The 24,106-nt window shown below is 42.0% G+C and overlaps 1 protein-coding gene across 3 annotated transcripts in view; it reads left to right on the top strand.

Moving 5' to 3' along the window:
- The window catches only part of DYNC2H1 (dynein cytoplasmic 2 heavy chain 1), a 410,146-nt gene that overhangs the window by 177,587 nt on the left and 208,453 nt on the right, over positions 1-24,106 (top strand). For all 3 annotated transcript variants that reach the window (XR_010923568.1, XM_067567730.1, XM_067567720.1), the window contains exons 71-72: positions 8,003-8,068; positions 18,554-18,604. Coding sequence is in view for 2 of the 3 variants with exons in the window: in XM_067567730.1 (XP_067423831.1) it covers positions 8,003-8,068; positions 18,554-18,604 (117 nt within the window). In the remaining variant the exon portion in view is untranslated. The remainder of the gene's footprint in view (positions 1-8,002; positions 8,069-18,553; positions 18,605-24,106) is intronic.

Raw genomic sequence — 24,106 nt, 5'->3', positions numbered from 1 at the left:
TAGAAATACATTTAGAAATGTAGATGCAACCCCAGGGATTTCTACTGCACACAAAGAAAGATAAAGTGGTTGAATTGCTTGAGCATTCTTATGCACTTTTTTGTCTATGTGCAGTGTTGGTTTTTTCTAGTTAGCCTGAATAATACTTTTCCTCTGTTTGTTGTTGTAGATCATTAAAGGAATATTTGCTTAGTACCCAAAACATGTTTACAATTACACTGTAACACTTATTTTGTAAAATTAATACCGTTTAAGCAAAATTATACACGTGTATATATACCCAATAAGGCGTGAATAGGGAATAATAAAGCACCGTAGTCTTTGAGTAATGAGCTGCATTTTTCAAGATTTAGCCATACTGACCTTTGTTAGACTGAAGCCAGCTTTTTATTTTAATGAAAGCTCTTCTGGGTTTTCAGCAATCAACATAGTATTAAACCGTAAGCCAAAGTGTGCCTCTCTGTTGATTTTTGCTGTTGTATCAATTGACAGCAATATGACACCACTGGACTATTTGAGAATAGAGAGAAAGTTGGATTTTATATATTTGTATGCTAGACACATTGGACTGAAAAGGAAGTGAAAAATCAGTGATTTTTTTGTAACAGTAGATTTTTTAATAAAACTTTTTTTTTAAAATGGCCTATCCAATCTGACAATTTGAACACGGTAACATGTTGTAGCCTGACTGATGAATTGGTGTATTGATTAATCTCTTAGACCAAAATGGCTGATAAGGGTTCAGTCTCCGGAGCAGTTACAGCACCAGGAAGATTATTACCAATATTATTAGAATGAGAGACCCAAGGATCACATGAGAAACAATTGCGGTTTATCACAAGTCTGTTGATTAACAAATATAGTAAACAGATAAACAATCCCACAAGCCCTGAAAAACAACAGCAGATAGGGCAATAGTACAAAATGTTCAGCCCTCACTTACATCTCCTATTGGGGAACCGCAGAGTGTCAGTCATTATCTTCCTCTTCCTCATCCTCGTCGTGATTATCATCACCAGTGGTTGTCACACTGGTGTCTCCCAAAGCACGCAAACTGGGATACAGATTTTATAATGTGTTATGATGATGCTCACTGAGGTTCGTACATATTTGTGAAGATTTCAAACCCTTTTTCCTTATTTATATATCCACACCCCACTAAATTTGGGGTGCCCCATTTTTCATAGGCTAATGTCTTAGTTCCTCTTATACTCATTAAAATGTATGTCACTCAGTCACCATAAAAAGTGACATATAAGGAAGCATGAATCCACCACCAGACTCTGTTTCTTCTCAGCAGTCTGCAGCTTGAGGTGGAGAGTTCTACTGCCTGCTGTATTCAGCATCCTGCCTTAACTTGTGAATTATTGTTTGATTTATTTGTTTTAGTAGTTTCTTTCTTTGAATTGTTTATTTTCATAATACCTTTATTTAACTTTAGTTTTTGTTGGTCGAGGAGAGAGGGCAGCTCCTTGCCCTCCTCTTCTCCAAGTTTGTGTTGGAGCATAATTGTTATGCTCAAGACCTCAGGGTTTAAGACCAGTAAGACTTGCTGCAGGTCCTTTTCCTATGCCAAATGGAAGGTCTATCCGGGTTTTAAAGGCAGATCCAAGAAAGACAGTGAGATTGGATTTAAGCTCATATTAATTGAGTGTGCCCTAGCTCCTGAGGGGTCTGCTTGCCCCTTTCCCCTGTATGTCAGCCTTTATGGCATAGACAGTCTTGGTCACTGTTGCTGCTTCATCCCCATACAATAAGACTTCAAAAAAGAGGAAACATATCTCTCCTAGCAAGGAAATGAAGAAGAGAGGCGAGTCATCATATTAGACCCACTTTTGGGAGACCTTTCATCTCTGTAATGATACAGCAGAGGTTCCTACTAAATCTGGCACCTCATTCGGAGGTGCCTATCACAAGAGCAACTACTGAGGTGGCACCTTTTGATCCCTTGTGGCCCAGCGTGACACACAGGGCTACCATTCATACCCCAGTACCGGTATCTGCAGTGCCTCTGAAAGGGGTCATGACCCTTCAATCATCTCAGTATCACAAGAGCTTCTATCTTATCACCTGGACCTCTTTCCAGATTCCTTTCTTCATAAGATCTCATTATTTCTGATGAACCTGTATCTCCAATTATGAGAGAATCTACCAGCGCCACCTCCACAGTACAGCTACAAAAGCAGCACATTGGGACTGGTTTAAACCTCCAGCCTTTGGTACTGATTAGAACATCAGAGTCCCCTTCCCCATTAATTCAGGGAAAGACTCCTCTGACTTAGAGATATCACTAGAGGGATTCATCCTGGTACCATTCTAGTCTATCCCCAGGAGCTCCTTTCATAAAGATGAGCCTGGGGAACCTACCAAATATCATCGGCTCAGAGATTATGATTATCATTGAGATCTCTTCCCTTATACCCTCCTCAGTGAGGTTACAGGACCCATGGACCCGCTATGGCAACTAACTCAATCAATGCCTAAGAGAAAGCACTAGTACCCACCGTTACTGTACCAACTACCAGCTCCTACAAGCCATCTTATAGTACAGCATGCATTGGCACTGCACATCTTGGTACCACACACTTCTCAGGTCCTGGAAGATATACAAGAGGAACAGGAGTCTTAGACAGAGGAGATCTCACCTCCATCTGGAAAGTCCTGTTCATTTCCAGACAAGGTGGTAATTCTGCCACCCCCTCTGCTAGGTAGATAATTTCAGAACCTTCCAGGAACTCATGAAAAGGCTAGCATATTCCCTTTAAATCCCACTAGATATGGTGCAAGAGTCCAAACACTCCCTGGTTGTCATCATGAAGATCAATCCCCAAGGAAAGTTTGCCCTATCTATTGACAAGGCATTGTTATCTCTTGCACATGCCCTGTGGCAAACACATGCCAAAATTCCTCCGACCTATAAGTGGGTAAATAAAAAATACCACTCAAAGGACTGGAATAATTCTTCTCCCATCCTAACCCCAACTCTCTTCTGGTGGAGGCTATGAATAAGAAGAACCATCAGATTCAATCTAGGTCCTCTCTCTCAGATAAGGAATTCAAATGACTGGATTTGATGGGAAGGAAGAACTGTTCATCAACCACTCTCCAATTTCACATTGCCAACTACCAAGCCTTGATATCAAAATATTATTTCAATACATACTTCAATTTTACACCTTTTATTGAGCATTTGCCTCCAGACCAGAAAGATCAATTTCAGTTTGTCATCACTGAGGGATAGTTGGTTGCAACAACTTCTCTGCACACCACTTTAGATGTTCCTGATACTGTTTCCAGAACCGTGGCCATAAGGCAGTGGTCATGAAAAGAGCATCCTAGTTCTAATCTTCAGGACTTCCAAGAGAAGTTCAAAACATGATGGAAGACCTCCCATTTGAAGGCCTAAGATCTTTAGTGAGCATACAGACTTCTCTCTCCACACATGCAAGGACTCCAGAGCAATGTTGTGATCACTGAGGATTTATGTGCCTGCAATAAGAAGATGATTTAATAGATCCCAAATCATTAAAAGATCGAAACCATTCCTCTACCATTGAGACCATTTCCTCTTACCCTAAGCCTTAGGAGCTCTTCAGGAGAAAAGCCAGACCTCAGAAATGGGGGCCTCCCACCCCTACTTCTATCCAATCACCCCTTCCCATTAAGAGTCACTTTTGACACCTTGATCGAGGGCATTAAGTATTCCACTGCACTGAATCATCGGTTGTGTAACTACCCACACTTTGGAAACCAACTATCTCACTACCTACGTGCCTGGGTGTACCTTACCTCAGACAAGTTGATACTGGAGGTTGTCAAAGTGGGCTATTCTGTCCATTTCCATTGTAGTCCTCCTTCCCACCCACCCTCCTGTGTCTCTTTTTATGTACCCTTCTCACAAGAAGCTCTTAAAACAAGGGGTCAATTCTCTCCGTCTTCTGGGAGCTATAGAACTGGTTCCACCAGAGTTCACTGAAAGAAGGTTCTATTCCAGTTACTTCCTTATTCCCAAGAAAGGCAGAGGGTGGAGACCAATCCTCGACCTCAGGAACTTGAACAGCTATGGCCTAGAACACTTCAGAATGGTAAGACTAGCCACCATAATTCCATCTGTAGGCCCAGGAAACAGGTTCACTGGCCTTGACCTTCAGGATTATACTTCCATGTAGCCATCCAAACATCATACAAGTGTTTCCTAAAATTTGTGATAGGGACAGATCACTATCAATATCGAGTTCTCCCCTTTGGACTCTGCACATCCCTGAGATTTTTAACAAAGATTCTCACAGTGTTAGTGGCAGATACCTCAAACTGCTGATATATTCTATAATTAGATTTCACCAAGTCAGTAACAAATGTGAACTCCTGGATCACTGTATTAGTCTTATCCTGGAGTCACAGGCATCCTTAGGCTCTCCAGCCCATCTTGCCACCCAGACAAATTGGTCACTATACCAAATATCACATCACATTAGACTACTCCCAATCCCAAAGGATCGCGTACTTAACCCCTGATCAGTTAGTACTCTGGATTTTACAAAAGACAATGCAGGCAGCCAATTCTCTAGTAAATTAACAAAAGATTTATTATCTAAGAAAAAAAAAAAAGAGTTATTGAGAGGTTAAAGCAGGTAAAATAAATTAAATGGTGAGTCAAAGTTTGTAAGTCCAAAATGATAGCAGAGATGCAGTAATCTGTTAGGTTTCCAAAAATCTTTCAGGGTTACACAGAATAACTCTGGGGATCTTCATTTTATTGTCCAGATATTCCATCCTGTTAAAATCCAAACAGTTCAGAGATACAGGATCATTCCTTGAAATGCATGTTATAGTTTCTCCAGAAAGCAATCTGAACAGAGTCTCCACTCATGTGGATTTTGATGAGTAGAAAATGCAGACTGAGTCTGTGAATTCCCATTGATGAACACGAGGAGCCTTGCTTTGAAGTTAACATTCTACTTCCTTTGCATTTCTTTGCAAGATTTCTTTGATGAGTAATTTAGTTACAGTGATATACATAATGTAAATGCTTTTTTTTTTTTCACTAGATAAGTGAAAACAATATAAGTAACATTTCATTCATTTTCATGAAGTTTTAATACCTGAATACATTCTTACATTAACACATCTTTGATAGAGTTAATTATTTACCAGGATATATATATAACGTAATGCATATACATATATATAATGTAATGCAATAGCAATCAGTAGGTTATAGATAAGTGAAGACAATACCATTAACATTTCCTTTGAACTAAACTAACACACAAGTGAATTGGCCTGATTATGCTAAAATACCTTTTGATACTCCTTTGATTTCTATCAGCATATGAATGAATTAGCTGCAGCCCTGTCCTGAGCTGGCACCCCAGTAGACAGTGTACTTGGAAGTACTTCCAGTCCTGGTGCTCCCTGCCATCTTCTCAAGCATCAGAAGTTCCACTTTCCAAGAGCCTGGACTGCCTATTAGGTCTCTTAATTATCTCTATCAGAGTACATGAGGCCACCATCAGTCTTTCACTCACCCATCCAGGGCTTCTCAGTCTTTGCCCATCCTACAGCAGCCAGTTTATTTAGGGCCTATACAACTTATTTACTTCTGTTCTAAACTGGCCCCCTAATGGGACTTCAACCTTGTTTTTGAACACCCTAAGGAACACTCACTTTGAACCTATGACAACCTGCTTCCTCCTTCATCTTGCCTTCAGAATTTCTTTTCTAATTGCCATCACTTCAGTGAAGTGAATGGGGGACCTGGGAGTACTTTATGATGGACCCAGCATACACCACTTTCTACAAAGATAAGTTATATTATGTCCCCATCCTCACTTTCTCCCAAAGTGCTCCTTGGAATGTAACATTAACCAGGAAATTCGCCTACCGGTTTTCTGCCTGAAACCTCGTGCCTCCAGAGAAGAATCAAGTCTTCATTTTTTGGATGGCTGGAGGGCCTTTGCCTTCTATCTGGACAGGACTAAACCATTCTGTGTCTGTACTAGACTATTAGTATCAATAGGATGAAGGGCCAACCGATTTCTACACAAGGACTCTAAGTGTGTGCTGGGTTGCATCGGGGCCTGTTATGAGAAAGCAAGGATACTGCCCTCACAAAGTGACAGCACATTCTACTGGAGCTCAGTCCATTTCTGTAGCTCTACTGAAGGACGTTCCCATAGTAGAGATCTGTAGTACTGCTACTTGGTCTTATATCTATACCTTTGCCAAACACTATGCCAGCTTACCTGCTTTCAGAGGTTATACCACCTTTGGTGATGCAGTCCTTTAAACTGTCCTGGACTTTCTGCCTCAGCACCAGCTTCTCATTAAGTTACTGCCATAGGGACATATATTTGAAGAAGATGGAAAGATTACTTACCTTACAGAAACTTGAGTCCTTCACAATGTTTTGTCCCTATGGGTGCTTCATCTCCTGGACTTCTTCTCCTCTGCTGTGGACTTAGGCTTCACAGAACTGAGTGTCGGCTCCCTATACACTCTTGATCAGAGCACAAGGCACCGTTCTGCACAGGCACGGGCCCCCAAATACTACTTTGGAGTCTCCGGTTGAGAGTGCACAGCCATATGCACATGCTGTGGTGGAGCACCCATTGGGACAAAACATCTAAAAAAACTCAAGTTACTGTAAGGTAAATAACATTTCCTTCCCTTGCCACCCTCTGTGGTATTCTACAAGGATACAGTTGTACTCTGTACCTTTCCTGTTTTTCTCCCTAAAGCTTATCCCTCTTTTCATCCAAATTAGGACAATTCTCTCTCATTTCTTTTCTATCTTCAATTCCAGGTTAGAATGGAGTGAATCTGATTTCAGGAGAGTCTTAACAATGAATTTAAGCAAGATATGGCCAAATAATAAGGCCTTATGCTCTGAAGACATTCTTTCTGTGGAAGACATGAACAGGCGTGATGTCTCCAGGAGTGCAAGGCCTCGTGTTTACCTGTAACATGAGGTGCCTGTGCTCCGTATGTTTAGCATGACACCACCCTGTGCTGCTTTGCATCTGCTGGTGTTGTCTGTAATCCATGCCTTTGACCTGATTTGGCTCCTTTGGGTTGTGGAGTTTAATTTTACAGTTGATTTATGGCTACCTCCTTCACAGGTGCAAACAGGAGATGAGGGAACAGACTTCTTGGGCTTGTTCCCCTCTCAAGTGGAAAAAAACATTATTCAGTCCAAAGTTAACCTTACCTAGAAATTATTATAATCTGGTGAATAGTGTCCTCTAGTTTCCAGGACCAAGATTTTTCAGAACAGGACCTAAATTTAGGCTTCTAAGTTCATATTTAGAAACCTAAAGATGTCTGATTTTCAAAAATGTTGAGCTTCCCGCATCTCTCCACTGACTGCAGTGGGAGTTGCTGTGTGCTCACAATTTTTGCATATCATGCTATCTATTCAGAAACTTAAATATAATGATAACAACCTTTTGACACCTGCTTTTGAAAATCTTGGCTTAGATGTCTGCTACCTCTAGCCTATGCATTTCCTTTAATCCTTTATTCATAGGTTTCTTCTCTGCAGAGACTGTTAGAAGTTCAACTATTTTAGCAAGAGCCTAGGACTAAGTCACACCCATTGAGCTACTGCTGGAAGTTCTACTTCTTGCATCAGCAGAATTTCAAACATTTCACGTTTTTAATGTTTCTAAAATAATTTTTGGTTTTTGGATTGGCAATTACAGCCATAAGGTTAGATTAAAACTCCATCCCTCTCTTCTTGCAAAATTTGGGTATATTCAGATCTGGATCTGTTGTTTGAGTCCATCTCTAGTTAACTACTTTGGGACAATATATAGTGTATCTGAGTGATGTTCCATGTCACCAGTTACTTGAAACTAAAAATTTTGCTGTTGTGCTTTTCAGGATAGGTGCTTAGTGACTGAGGTTCTGTTAGCTAGCTTTACCCAGAGGGTAAAATTAGAAAAGCAGGAAGGTGATATCTAACAAACGTATTTATCCATTTATCTTGCTCTTATTTCAGGCTGATCAGTTAATGTTTGCTTTACATTTTGTAAGAGGAATGCATCCTGAACTTTTCCAAGATAACGTAAGTACTGTAGAAAAAAAACTCAGGTGTGTTACTTATCTTAATACAGAAAAATAAATGTAAAATAGGATACATACATTTGCATAGTGGCCCACTGCAGTAAATATACAGTGTGTATTTTTGTAGTTATGTATTTGCATTTCTGTATAATTTTTAATTGTTTCTTATTTTGGGTGTTAACTTTAATTTTATTAAGTTGAAAATGTAGGTCATCACTGGGGAGGTTGTGGAAAAGTGAATTTTAAAGAGGGATTTCAAGGAGAACGCAGTTGCATGGATTCCAGGATCAGGATGGACATATGAATGTGTAGAGAGCATAGAAGAAAGTGCAATGTGTTTGTTAGAGAAAGCTCTGACAGGATCAGAGTTAGAGTATAGATCCCAACTGGGAGAGTGATAGAAAACAAAAAACAAGATGTACGTTGATGGTGAGGACGAGAAGTTTGAATTTGATGTCAAAATATATGTTTTGTATGATTAAGAGACTGAAAGAAGTGACATGGTCTCTGAAGCAGGAGAGAAAGATGAGTTTGGTGATAGCATTTAGATGAACTGTTATGCCTTGTCTAGCTTGTGGTGGCATGTAAATTATGTATAGTACATGCTGCAGTGAAAGGCAGGCTAAATCCCAACTGCAGTGTTTAGTTAGTTACATGTGACAGTGAAAGGGTTTTGCAATGGAGAGACAGCTGGGAAAGGTTCCAGCAGCAGGACACTACACTGCCTCCTGCCCGCCAGACTTTCTCCAGTATCAGAGTCTTTCACTGTGGCAATGGAAATAATATTTTTTTGACTAAAGTAAAGCCTGGCTACACAGCCTTTGTAAATGTTTGTGAGTACTAATTTATATCTTGACTGCTTACATTTATTATGCACTTGTATCAGCTGTTAGAATTTCTGCCTGTCTAATCTAAGTTCATATGTGGGACATATCCCTTTAGTATCCGAGTACTTCCAAGAATTAAAACAAGTAAATAATATCTATATGTCATTCTTCTTCGAGTGCTTCCTCATGCTATTCCAAGTAGGTGTGCGTGCGTTGCATGCACAGTCCACTGGAAAGTTTTCCCCTTGTGGTACCCGTAGGGTCAGCTCTAGTGCCCCCTGGAATCACGCCTCCATGGTGCCCTATATGGTGCCCTGTCGACCTTCCACCTCTTCAGTTCCTTCTTACCGCCCAGGTCACTGGAACAGATTCTCTTGCACTGCAAGTTCTTCCCCTTCCCCTTTGTCTTTGTTAAGTACATGTAATAAGATGTAAGAGCAGATTCTCCCAGCATTCTCCAATTACTGGATGTATACCAGAGGAACTATACAAGCCTGCAAACTCCACAATTCTTCTAGAAACCTGATGTATATGGACTTTTAATCATTTGTATGTATCTGATTACTTTAAGCCTTTAACATTTCTCTTATGGTTTGTTTCTTTCTTTTTATAATAAACCTTTAGTTTTAGTTACTAAAGGATTGGCTGGCAGCGTGGTATTTTGGGTAAGATCCAAACTTATATATTGATCTGGTACTGTGGCTGACCCTTTGGGGTCAGAGGGAACCTTTTTAGTAAAGAGCATAGAGTTTAAATAACTGGTCTCTTTACTGGACCTAGTGGCTGATTGGGAGTCAGAGACTGGAATGCAATAAAGGGGGCTGTGTGTATTTGTATTTTGGGCTTCTTGATAACCAGTGCGGAAAGTCAGAAGCACTGTTTGTGGCTGGTTGGGAAGCCTGGCTTCAGTGCCACCCACTAGTGCTGGGAGAATCTGCTCTCTTTTCACAGCGTGCCCTGACCTTGGCATTATCAGGTGGCTACCCTAGGCACGGAAGGGTCACAGAGGGGTCCCTGAAGAGGGACAGGGAGGGTTGAGGATGGGAAGGTGAGTGAGATGAAAATTGGAACAAATATCCCTGTCTCACCATGCATAGGACCAATCGATCCAACGTGATCTGGGTCCAAGCACAGTAGCAGTGGGATAGTTGATCCAAAAATAAAAGGAAGGGTGGATCCCGTACAATGATTGGTCTACCATCCTTGGGTGCATCCTCAAAACTTTTGCTTGGGCCCTTAGGGCTGCCTCGTTTGACCAGTGCCCTGGCTAGAGGATTGTGGTGGCCTCCTTCTGTTATTATGAATGCTTTGATGGTTGAAGTCCTGCCTTGGCTGGTTCTGATAGAATCGAGGCATGGGCTGTGGCTTGAAAGGCTTCCTCTGGGTTACCAGAGTATGCAGCCCAAGGGACTTTAGTGTGGCCCTAGAGTCTTTCAAGCTATTTAGTTTGGAGTCTGTTTGTGAGGAATATAGGGCTAGGCCCTTGACTAGCAGGTCCTGGATGGTTAACTGAACCTCATGAGGGAGGCTCGAGGCCTAGAGCCGCCTTCTCATGGCTACACCCGACACCATAGTCCACGCTGCCATGTCTGCAGCATCTAAGGCCGCCTGAAGCAGAGTCTTTGATACTGCCTTACTGTCTTTCACCATGGTGGAGAACTCAGATTTGGAGTCTGATGGTACTGACTCTGCAAATTTCTCCATGGATTGCCACGAGCCTGGTGGAATGCCCACGGGGTCCAGAATGGCCATTGCGAGGGCACCTACCATTGACAGGGCCATGGCATCACAAGGAGATGAGTCACCTCTACTCTCTGATGCACCTCAGTCTTTTGCTTCACAGCTTCAGTTCAGTTACAGAAGAGCTGATCCAGAGGTAAGTTGGTAGTTGAAATTGAATCCCGACTGAAAGACAAAATGGTTCTCCAGACCTGCGCCCTCTGGCACCAGCCACACTGTCAGTGGAATTTTACAGGAATCAAAATGGAGTTCAGAGTCACATGAGCAAGTCCTGGGCCCCTTGCACCTGGGAATGTCTTAATTGGCCATTAAGCAGGCTATTGTCCTGCTGCCATCCAGTTTGGGGTGTTGCCCAGGCAGCACAATTTGAAATACAGATATCTCAAATCATATTGCAAACATGTCCATAACTTCCATTACACATATGACACATGAACATAAGTATTATCATCTTACTTATCACATTATAACCTTTCTAACAATACCTGACATGGCATATCTCACATGAATTATTATTATTTTGACATACTGATGTCAAACCCTGTACTAAATGCTGCCCCCCAATCTAGCCAATGTGACACCCCCAACACGAGACTGCTGCAGAAGGCAGTAGTCAGAGCTCCTGAATACACCTCAAGGGCCCCCCTGCTCCAGCCAGCGTGACACCCCCCACGCAAATATTGATGCAGAAAGGAGTGTCCCTAGACACTGCTGAATGCATCACAGAAACTTTTCCTTTCCAGTTCTTAACATGTTTTAAGGGTTTTACAAAGTATCAGACACATGGTACATTTTTACAGTTTCTGGCATTAATAACAATTTAACTACAAGACTTAACAATGACATACATATTAACAGCAAAATCATGTTCAGTTAAAACAGGCTTTTTCTTTGTAAGGTTCACTATGGAGGTAACAATGTTATTCAATTTTTACAAACAGTTGTAAGGGTTTAGTTAGCTCAATAGTGGGTTCTTGGTGCATAATCTATGCTCCTCTTATGTGATTTTGCAAGCTCTCTCCAAACTGTGACGAATACTCCCCCACTGGTTGTTCTGTCATCTTTGCATTACCATCCCAGGAATCACCAATCAGATCTAGGGGTCCCCTGACCTGCCTCCCATAAAGCAGCTCAAAAGGAGCCAACCCTGTAGACTCTTGGGGTACACTCCTTTATGCATACAGCAAATAAGGCAGCAAGACATTCCAGGTATTCTGGCATCTGTCCACATGCATCTTTAACACAGCCTTCAATGTCCCATTAAATCTTTCTACCAAACCATTTGCCTCTGGATGAGAAGGGGCAGCTTTTAGATGACTTACTCCACACATTTCCCACAGCTGCTTAAATACAACCAACATGAAATTGGCACCACCGTTTGACACGATTTCCTTGGGAAAACCCACTCTGCTAAAAATAGTAAGCAGAGCTCAGGCCACTGTCTCAGCCTTAACATTAGAAAAAGCTACAGCCTCAGAGTACCTTGTGGCGAAATTCACCAACACTAGGGTATACTTCTTCCTCTTTCTGGAAGGTTTAGGGAGTGGCCCCACAATATCCACAGACATTCTGGCAAACACCTCCCCGATAATGGGTAAAGGCGTAGGGGTACCTTTTTAGGACCCTTCAAACTCTTGCATTCCTGACACAAATCACAGCTTCTGCAATAACTCCTTACTGTGTCAGACATGTAAGGCCAATAAAAATTTTGCTTCAGTCTGTCACAAAATCCTCCTATGCCCAGATGTCCTGCAAAGAGATCATCATGAGCCACCTTTAACAACTTAATTTCATATCCCTCAGGCACTACATGTTGATGGCAGTTTTTATCATAAGGCTGCTTTTTCCCTGTAGGGAATTCTCTGTATAGCAAGCCCTCATGCATGAAAAATCTGTGTGCTCCTCCTGCTGGGGCTAGGCTTTGGGCTCCGCTTCTGGCCCCCTCCAAAGAAACACCCTCTTGCTGAGCACTAACAAACTCTTTCTGAACTTCACTCAAATTCAGAGCCACCCCAGGCACATCCAACCCACTTTCAGCGAGCCACACCCGAGAGGAATCCTCCTTGCTAATAGCTATGGGCGGATCTTTCTCCCCCTTGTTAGGCAGGTAGTTTGCATTACCTCCTCCCCCCCAACACACACACACTAGCTAGTTCACTAGTTTTTAAAATCTTAACTGTTATCCATTTCAAGTCTGGACTTGGTTTTAAAGAGATATTAACCATTTTCACTAGCCTCTCATAAACAGGATTCTGTTGTTCCTTCATTGCCAGTCTCTGACTCCACATAGCATCAGATATACCTGAGTTCACTAAGAGACTGCAAGATATATCCACATGAATTATTATGATTTTGACATATTGATGTTAAACCCTATACTAAATGCTCCCCCCCAGTCTAACCAGCGTGGCACCCTCTCACGAGGAAATCTTTCAGGAAGAAGTGCAAGCTCTTCTAAAAGTAGGAACAGTGGAAGAAGTTCCTTGCGAACTAAGGGGAAAGGGATTCTGCTCCCGTTATTTCCTAATCCTGAAAGCCAAGGGAGGCCTTTGTTACATCCTTGACTTGTGAAACATCAACAGATTCATGAAGAAGCTGAGTTTCCACATGGTTTCTCTGGCTTCCATCATCCTCTCCCTGGATTCACATGATTGGTATGCAGCCCTTGACCTGAAGGATGCATACTTCCACATGGCTATCTTCCCAGTCCACAGGAGGTTTCTCCGTTTTTTGTCAATCAGACCCACTACCAATTCATGGTCCTTCCCTTCAGGCTGTCTGTGGCACCTCGGGTATTTACCAAATGCATGATGGTAGTCACGGCATTTTTGAGGAAGAGAAAAGTGCAGGTATACCCTTACCACAATGACTGGTTGGTCAAGTGCTGTACCAGGGAGCAGGTGGAGGTGGATGTGAGCCTGATAAGGGCTACCTTCAACAGGTTCAGCCTTTTGATCAATGAGCAGAAGTCAATGCTCACGCCTGCCCAGAGGATAGATTTCATTGGGGCTATGCTTGAGTCACATCAGGCCAGGGCATCCCTCCCTGAATCTCATTTTCTGGCCTGGGGCACCGTAGAGGAATTGAAACGTTATCTTTATAACACAGCTCAGAATTGCCTCACGCTGCTGGGGCACCTATGTCATACAGCATGCAAGACTACACTTCAAGCCTCTACAAATGTGGCTAATCTTGGTTTATCACCTAGCTCGTATAGACAAGGTAGTCTCGCCCCCTCCCACCCCAAGTGTTAGCAATTCTAGACTGGTGGTGCAACCCTCACATCACATGCACAGGAATCCTCTTTGTGACACCCCTACTGTGATGTTCCCCTTTGAAATCTGGACTGGTGAATTGCTGTGTCACCCCAAACCCTCACTCTTAGAGCCTGTCTTACCCTGCTTTGCTGCGAGAATCCCCACTCCTGGGCAGCTCACACACAGCCTATAACAGGTAAATTGCTCCCAACTCAGTGAGTGAGTGCCTTTAGCCAGCTACTCATGGGATTATGCACTGGTATGACCCCAGCTAATATCCCCAGTCCCAGATGCTACCTTAGGAACTGCCATCTTACAATGTTTAATGTTGCCCACTGAATACTGCAGGCTCATCTGTTCGTCAATTTATCAAAGAAATTGATATGCACCAGCTTTGTCACTTCAAATGGAGTCTCTAACACACCTTAAAGCAAATACACTGTTTTAGATAAAATAAACAAACAAATTTATTAAGTACAGAAAGATTTTAAATGATTATAAGTCAGAGGAAAACAAATCAGATTTGATCAAGGGAAAACAAAAGACAAATCGCATTCTAAACTAAGCGTAACACTTTCAGCATCTTTACAAACTCAGATGGTTCTCGCTACAGGCTGGCTGGTCTGCCTTCAGCCAGGCCGTCCCCCTGTGATGAGCACTTCAGTTGCTTGGTTGTGTTTGCAGATGGAGGTGGAAGAGAGAGAGAACAGCAAAATGTTTCTCCTTTTTAAAATGTTTCTTTAGCCCCCTCCCACCCCCTTCAGGGTCAGGTAACAAACAATGTCCGTGTATGGCTTCATCCATGTCCTGAGTCAGTGAGCATCCTCTTTCCGTGGTTTCATTGGTGATGCTCAGGCTAGTCCTTTGTTCCTCGAAGAGCTGGGTTTGTTTTATGCCTACCTTCATGAGGTGCGAATTGCCCTTCTGTTCTGTAGAGTTTTGCCTAGATCTGTCTCAAGCCACGAGACACACATTTGGGAACATTACGTAGCGAAGCCCCATAACCATACACATGACATTGCAACAAACATAGTACTATAAGAATAATGTTCAGTATGCCATGAGCATTCCAAAAACGTCTTATATGACATACTTTGCACTAAACAGTACACAATTACACTCTAAGGATGATCATGGGGAGTGCATCATGGGGGGTGCAGTGTGTCACACCAACCCTCAGTATGTCTGGGAATGGACATGTCGGCGATGGGCTGGGAGCTCAGCACCCATGGCTTCTGCTCTCACGCAGAATTCTTACTTTACATCAATGTGAGGGAGCTGAGGGCGGTACAAGCCTTTCAAGGACACCTGAAGAGCAAGATAGTATCAGTCCTAACAGACAATACAACTGTGATGTTTTATATAAACAGACAGGGTGGAGCTCACTCCTCTCCCTTATGCCAGGAAGCCCTCAGACTTTGGGAATTTTGGATCACTCGATAGATACATGTGGAAGACTCCTACCTTCCTAGAGCTCAGAATGTGTCTCAGCAGGTCCTTTCTCAATCATGAGTGGTCAATCCGCCCGGATGTGTTGAGTGGCGTCTTCCATCGGTGGGGAGTTTCCCGCATGGATTTGTTTGCCACAAAGCTCAACAGGCAGTGCCTACAGTTTTGCTCATTTCAAAATCACAGTCCGCAGCCTATTGCAGATGCTTTTCTCATCCCGTGGACTGGCCAGCTCTTCTAAGACTTCCTTCAGGAAAAGTCTGTTGTGATCCTGATAGCCCCTGCTTGGCCTTGCCGACATTGGTACCATGCTCTTTGAGCTCTCAGTGATCACTCTACCTTTGCCCTGGACCTGATTATGCAGGAGTACGACATTTTTTGTCACCCCAATCTCGAATCGCTGCAGCTCACTGCATGAAAACTCCATGGCTGAATCACCTAGAGCTAGCATGATGGGAATCAGTTAAAAATATCCTCCTCGGCAGTAGGAAACCCTCCACTAGGGCCACTTACCTAGCTAAGTGGAAGAGGTTTTTGGTTTGGGTGGCCCAGAAGGACATCCAGCCCACACTGGCATCAATTACAACAATTCTGGAGTATTTTCTGCACCTGAAGCAACAGAGACTATCTGGGTCATCAATTAAGGTCCACCTGGCAGCCATTTCAGCATTCTATCCATGGGTAGCGGGACACTTGGCCTTCACAAACCCTTTGGTCATGCGCTTTCTGAAGGGCTTGGAAAAGCTGTACCTCCTATGCGCTTGCCAGTCCTTCAGTGGGACCTTAGTTACCCATTTCCTCTGAAAGGATTTCATCATGGATCCCTTCATGCATCAAAACTTGCTACGAGTTGGCGAATGCACCCGCCCCAGCAATAATGGCCCGTTCCATGAGGGCACAAGTGTCCTCTGCTGCTTTCCTGGCTTTCTGATTCAGGACATTTGTAGAGTGGCAACGTGATCTTCTGTTCACCCCTTCGCTGCCCAGTATGGCATCACCCAGCATGCTAGAGATGATGCTGCCTTTTTGGCAGGGCAGTGCTTCAAACTTTGGGACTTTGAACTTGAACCCCTCCTCATACAGTCTATCTTAGAGGTCACCTACTTGGAATCAACATGAGCAAGCACACGAAGAAGAAAAAAGACTAACCTACTGTAACTGTTGTTCTTTGAGGTGTTTTGCTCGTGTCCATTCCAAGACCCACCCACCTATTCCTCTTTCGGAGGCAGCCAGCAAGAAGGAACTGAAGAGGCAGAGGGTCAGCAGGGGCATATATAGGTTGCCATGGAGGCACAACTCCAGGGGGCACTAGACCTGACTCTACAGGTACCCACTAGGGGAAACATTTCCGGCAGACTGTGCATGCGGCTTGCACACCTACTTGGAATAGACATGAGCAACACATGTGGAAGAACAACAGTCACAGATAATTAGTAACCATTTTTTCTTTCCCTTCAGGTAGAGGTAAGTTACTTGATGAATTGAGTACATGTTTGTGAGAGAAATTTATTGAGGGAAATCTAAGTGAAAGAGATGTTTTGTGTTTAGCTCTGAATGTGGTGAAGTTAAAAGTCACTTATCTCTTTTGCTAGTGCGTTCTATAGTCTAGGTTCTGCTCCTGGAAAAGTTGTCTCCTGTGCTCGTGAATCTTCCTTTAATGGTCAATAGTTTTGTGGTTCAAGAAGAACATACTTATTGTGGGAGGGGGCATGATTATAGAGGGAGAAATGGTCCCTCTCAGTCTTTTTGTACAGATTTGTGTTGAATCTGATTTATATGCATTTCTATATATATTACTTGACTATATTTATATTAATTTTTTTTCAGTTTTTGGTGCAGAAGTCATGCATTCATATTTTATGCAATAAAAGTATATTTTATAATGGATATGCTTTTTATGTTAGAATGGTTAATCAGTAATATGATTCTTAGTGCTAAGGCAGTGGCTATAAAGCATCTTGGGAAGAGATGGAATGGTATCAAGATTTAACTGGATGGATGGATTCAGAAAACTGTGTTTTGTTGATGCTGATGACTTTTGATTTGTAATGTCATAGACAAAAGCCCAGTGGATTTGTGGATTGACCTACTTCAAGTCAGAGAAATACTATTTTCCTTAAATAAGAAAACCTCATGTATAGTCTTTTATATATTTTTAAAAATATAATAAATTAGCCCCTGGCCATAGAATCATAGATATTAGAGATGTAAAATATTTATACTGTTAAGTTATTTGGTCTAACCATTTTCTCTTCTAAATGAAGGATTGTGGCCAACAATATATATATATTTTAATTTATCCAACCTAGGGTACAGTGACCCAAAGTACTCAACTTCAATGACTCTACTTCACTCTAATTGATCTAATTGTCAAGAAGTTTTATCTACTTTTTTTCCTTTCTTAATCATTCTTTTTTCTTGGTGATTACACCTTTCAAATGCTGTAAAATGGTAATAGGAAGCAGATCAAATCAGGGTCTATCTAGTCCAGTACTAGCTGCTTCAGAAGAAAGTGCAAGAAACCCAGAAGTAGGCAATTATGGCCAGATTTTCAAAGGTAATTAAGTGCCTAAAGATGTAGATAGATGCCTAGTGGGATTTACAAAATTTCTTAAACAGGTTAGTCGCATAACTCCCATTGTTTTAAATAATGTAATATTTAAATAATATAATTAAATAATATAAAATAATAACTCCTATTGATTTAGGTACCTAAATACCTTTGAAAATGTGTTCCTTATTGAAGAAACTACTGACACAAAAACTTTCAGTTGGCTTATGTACTGAAGCATGATGGTTTATATTATTTTGATAAGTCTTAGGAGGCTTTTTTGTTGTTAATCTTTCCTTTTGTAACTCTTGATGATCATATTATCCATAGAAATCTCTAGTGCCTGTTTGAATCCTACTAAGTTCTTGACTTTAATGGAGATCATACCCACTACATCTCTATTTTAGTTAGGCAAGTTATGTATGTTTAGCTTCTTTTATCTTTTCCCATAAATCCATCCCTCCAACCCCTTATTTGGGATTTACAAAAGGAATTAAGCGCTCACTTCAGGAGGAGCTGGGTGACTCCTTAGGCCCCTTAAAAATCCATTCTTAATTGTTATTCCTATTCTCTGATCTCCCTCTACTTTGTCTGTGCCTATTATGTTGAGTGCTTCAAGATATCCATGTGCCTTGTCTAAGCTGTTTTAATTTTTTTCATAGGAATGGGATACTTTTACAGGTGTGATCACTGGGGACATGTTAAGAAAATCAGTAAGCTTTATTCATTTATTCTGAAATAAGGAATGCATTGAATGAATCCTAAAAGATTATGCTCAAATATCTTTTGTTTGTTATTTATTGTAGTATATGTATAGTATGAACAAATCAGCTCTTATATAGCAATAGAAATATTTAAAATATGTTAACATAGTAAGTAATTTTTTTACTTTTGATAAAGTTGTGTCCTTTTTTCTTGTGTGACAATAGTACCGTCCCCACATGTAAGTTTAACTATATTTTGAATGCAGTAATTTCACCCTCTTTAAAATAGGGATTTCTGAATCCTGACCTCTCCCCAGCACAAAATATCTGGGATATACCTCTCTTCGTAAAAGCACCAGAGTCAATCAGACTTGTCCACATTACTCTGAGGCTTTGACAACCCTTCCCCCGACCTCAGATTTTCTGTCACGGACTGTGCAGCAGAAAGGAAACTGAACACTCCCACTTTATCCATTACTGCCCTGGCTTTGGAAGCCACATTTTAGAGAAGAATGAGCAGTAGGGGAAGACCTGTTTTGTGTAGCGAAAGGGAATTGGGTGCTTGGGTTTATAGCCCTCTCTCCCAGCATGTTAGAGCCAGCCAAAAGGAGTATATTGAGGGCTAAGTACTGCTACATCTCTGAGGAAGATACTCTCTTGGGAGCCTCAGAAGGGAAACTCTGCCAGTCTGCAGAACAGCCTTCCAAAGTGAGCAGATGAGCAATGGAGGCAAAAAACCTAACTGGGTTCAAGACTGAGCTTGATAAATTCATGGAGGGGATGATATGACGAGATTGCCTACAAAGGCATGTAGCTGGTGAGTAACTGCTAGCAACAAATGTCTCCAACAGCTGGTGATGGGACACTAGATGGGGAGGACTCTGAGTTACTACAGAGAATTCTTTCCCAGGTGTCTGGTTGCTGAGTCTTGCCCACATACTCAGGATCTAACTGATTGTCATGTTTGGGGAAGGAATTTTCCCCAAGATCAGATTAACAAGAGATCTGGGGGGAGGGAGGTGACGGGAAAGGTTTCGCCTTCATTTGCAGCATGAGGCATGGGTCACTTGCAGTTTTAAACTAGTGTAAATGGCAGAATCTCTGTAACTTAAAGTCTTTAAATCATGATTTGAGGACTTCAGTAACTCAGCAAGAGGTTATGCGTCTATTACAGGAGTGGGTGGGTGAGGTTCTGTGGCCTGCAGGAGGTCAGACTAGATGATCGTGATGGTCCTTTCTGTTCTTCAAGTCTATGAGTCTAACCTTACGCTGTGAGGGGAAGGGATTTGGACAGTGGATAGATTTTTGAGGCCTCTGTTTCATCCCCACATCAGTTGAGATTGCTCCAAAGACACCTTTGCAAAGGGCTGGTCAGTCAACTTTAGCCCTTGGATTTAGCAAACTGGACTTACTCACCCATCAAGGACTTTTTAGGGTAAGTCCAACCCTCCAGACCATTTGGTCCAATCCGCCTCTAAAGGAACAATGGCTAAGGTCTGTCCCAGGTTTTATGTGGATAATTGACAGACTTGTCAAGAAATTCAGTCTTTTTGGTTTCCCTCTCTTCCCAAGGATTTCTTGAGACGTTCCTATGTCTTTTCTCAGATTATATATTGAATGGTGAAGATGGGGCTCAAGATATTCCCCCATGTTGACTGTGGCACAAAACAGAGCATCAGATAATAAAAGTGAGCAGTCCGTCAATGGAACAGTCACTCTCCAAAGGACAACCAAAAAATCCAAATCCAAAAGGAAATAAAAAGTCCCCAAAGCACTCCAGATCTTCATTTCTTTCCATAAACTCTAGCTCCTCTCACAAAATTGAGGTGGACTACCAGCTCTAATATAAAGGCAGAAGCTCTTATTGTTACTCACAATGATGGACCAAGAAGAGATTTTTTTTTTTTTTTTTTTTTTTTTTTTTTTTGCAGGGGTAAGACTTGGCGTAGCAAAGGGAAGCCCAGATCAGGAAATGTTTTCAATCTTTCCTTCCAATCCATGCTATCAGTATGACTGCAGCAGGCCCTACCTCAGTCCAGAAATAGGCCTAAGGGGCAGAATTTCTCAATTTGAAAATATGATGCTGCACTGCCATCTAGTGGCCACAGAAGAGATCACCCACTTCTTGCCCTGGAGTCCTGGCTGTTCTGTAAATGCAGAGATCTGAAGAAGGGAGGGTTCAATAAACAGGGTTCTACTGTACCCACTATTTTTAACCGTTCCTTATAGGTCATATTTTCTAAACCTTTTATCACTTTTGTTCCTCTGTCCACATCTTACCTAAAGTGTGGATTCCAAAACTGGACACAGTACTCCAGCTGAAGTGCCATTAGTGCTGAGTAAAGTGGCATAATTACCTCCCATATCTTACATACAACTTTTATGTAACCTATTAATTAATTAACCTATTAATACACCGCAGAATGATATTAGCCTTTTCCACAACTGTATCACGTTGACTTATATTAAATTTACAATCCACTATAAACTTCAGATCCTTTTCAGCAATACTAATGCGTAGCCAGTTATCCTCCATGCTGTAGTTGTGCATTTGATTTTTCTTTCCTACATGTAGTAATTTGCACTTGTCTTTATTGAATTTCATCTTGTTGATTTCAGACCAATTCTCAAATTTTTCAAGGTCATTCTGAATTCTCATCTGTCCTCCAATGTCCTTGCAACCTCCCCTAACTTGGTCTCCTCCACAAATTTTATAAACATATATATTCCTCTCCATTATCCGTGTTATTAGTGAAAATGTTTAGAGGTATCAGATCCAGGACAGACCCCTGTGGGACCCCACTAGATATGTCTTACCAGTTTGACAGAGAACTATTGAGAATTACTCTTTGAGTATCATCTTTCAACCAGTTATTCCCCTGCTTTATAATATTTTCTTCTATACCACGTTTCCTTATTTTGCTTATGAAAATGTTTTGTGGGACTATGTCAAAAGCCTTACTAAAATCAAGATATATCATGTCTACTGCTTCCCTCGTATTCACCAGGCTATTATGGGATTTTCATAGGATATTCTAGGAGTTGAGATAAACACAAAGAGAACCAAAGCATTTCCTACACAAAAAAGATTTAACAAAATGCAGACACTAATGTCCAAGATGTTATGGTACAGAGTATCCTACATCCATATTTACCTGCTGCTCCTTTGTCATTTGCTCTCAAACGTTATTCAGTGGACAAGACTGCACATGACAGAGCTTTTGGGATTCCCCTTAAAAACCTGAAACCATTCCCAAATAAGAGAAAATGAAGATAACATCCAGTGATCCAGCCCATCAGTGGGTGGAAACTGGATGGTTTAGTAGCATTCTAACTGCAAAAGTTTGAGCTCAAAATCATAACCACAGATGCCAGTCTTCCAGGATGGGGATTACATCTGGGACAATGTCCTGGAACATGGTCAAGGTCAGAGACTCTAGAACATCAACTTCTTAGAGATGATCAGCATGGTTCATCAGACTTCCAGGATCACTTGAAAAAGGAGCACTTTCTTGTTCAATGAGTCATCACTATGACCGTGGAATATATAAATCAAGAATAGGGCAGAAAAAGTGCAAATCTAAATGCCAAACAATAACTTTTTTTTTCTTGGGCAAAGGTCACCTAGCTTTATCAGAGTGATCAGTACAAAAGGGATATACTGAAGACACAAGTGAACTAGGTAAGCTTTCAGCAGATAGTTCAGAATGATCTCTAAAAAGCTGATATCCAGGAAGCTATGCCATCATTAGGTGTAGGTGATTTTAGGTGATTTTCTTCACCCAAGATCACTGGATTTTCTTCACCCAAGATCACTGGAAACAGACAGTTTCACTAACCACTGAATTTGCTTTTCTATGCTTCCCCCCTTTCTGCTACTAAGAAGCGTGTTTCAGAAGATTTAAGAGAAAAAGGAGAAATAATTATAATTGTTGTTGCCCTAAAATCAGCTAAGAAATCCACGGAGTTTGGACCTAGTGAAACTGTCATAAAGGTCTCTACTCTATATCCTATGTTATAGCCTGATACTGCATCCTAATCCAGACTGAGTGACATATTGGCTATGTAATGACAAGTACTAAACAAAGTAATCCATTCCTCTAAAATAATTGTTTTTCATAGTTTCATAGAAATTTTCTATTCCTTTGGCCTATTAAAGAATTTGGACAGTGTTCTCCCATTGGTATCAAGACAGTAAAGATTAAGAAAGCAAGCATTATAGCTCTTCTGGAATTTTACAGAATGACCTAGTCTGAGACCTGTCACCATTACTGCTGATGACCCATCAGCATATTAGTGCAACAATATGGGCAAATCTCTGGTAGATCACCCAATAATAATAAATGTCCTCGTGCAGCATCTATCCAAACCAAAAGTCAGACCTATTTCCCTACCTGGGGTCTGTCGAGAGGGCTACAATATGTCAGAAGCAAATATTTCAAACCAATGGCTTCTAATTCCATGTTTCCTGGCGTGGCAAGGTGGGCCTGTTTGGCCCCATGGGTCTGCGCTCCCTACGGCTATGCTGGTGGTGTGGCTGAGGCGGGGGGGGGGGGGGGGGGCCGGTCCTGCCCTCTACCCCAGGCCCCGACCCAGGAACCCTGCAAGGAGTAGCCTCAAACAGCTTAGTCCAGGGGCTACTACCTTCCCTGGGTCGCTCGTCTGTAGCCCCCCCGGCTTGTGGTCCTCCTTCAGTCTCTTTGGGGCCAGCGTCCTCTGGTCTTGCCTGGACCGGCTCCTTCTTAACTTCCGTGGCTGGGTGCTCTCGCCACACCCACATTAACTTCTCCACAAGCTCCACACCTTGCAGCAGCTCAGCTCAGCTCAGCTCAGCTCCGCTCCGCTCCTCCACGCCTCACAGCAGCTGTACTCCACTCCTCCACTCAGCTCCCTCTCAGCTGCCCACATCTGCCTGACTGGGAGGCTTTTAACTGCTGGGGCAAGCTCCTTGATTGGCCCCAGCTGGCCTGATTGGCATAATTGGCCTAATTGCCCTGGAGTGGCCCAGCTGGCCTGATTGGCCTACTTGGCCTGGAGTGGCCGCAGCTGGATCACCCAGAGAACAAGGATTTGCTAAGCCTGGGGCTGATATATATGCCTTACAACACCCTCCTATAGCCATCAGGGCTGGTCCCGTCACACAGGTTACAAGCAAAAAAAGCCAGAAATGTCTCCAAAATGTATGCTATTAAAACACAAGGCCCATGAAGAGAAGATAGTTCTTCTAACTTCAGAATCATCTGTCACAAGGATTAACTCTGTTTTCCATACATTACCAGAGATTATTTTTCCTTTGGTCTGCCCAAAGTGAAGCTCATCTTTTTGGACGTGGGAAGAGACATTAAGATTGAATTTGTTAAACATCATCTTTACTGATGTTCTTTCACCAGAAGTGCTTGGGTCTGCAAGATTCTAATTGCTTTATAGCCAGGTGGATCATGCTGTGAAATACTGAAGCTTATATGGCTGCACAGAAACTAGTCCAAAAAGGGAGCAGAGTCCATTCAGAAC

This window comes from Emydura macquarii, unplaced genomic scaffold (assembly GCF_026122565.2).
Source record: "Emydura macquarii macquarii isolate MOO-44397 ecotype Brisbane River unplaced genomic scaffold, CSIRO-AGI_Emac_v2 contig_318, whole genome shotgun sequence".
NCBI lineage: Eukaryota > Metazoa > Chordata > Testudines > Chelidae > Emydura > Emydura macquarii.
Note: the sequence above shows the minus strand (reverse complement) of the source record. Positions and strands in the feature narration are given on the sequence as shown.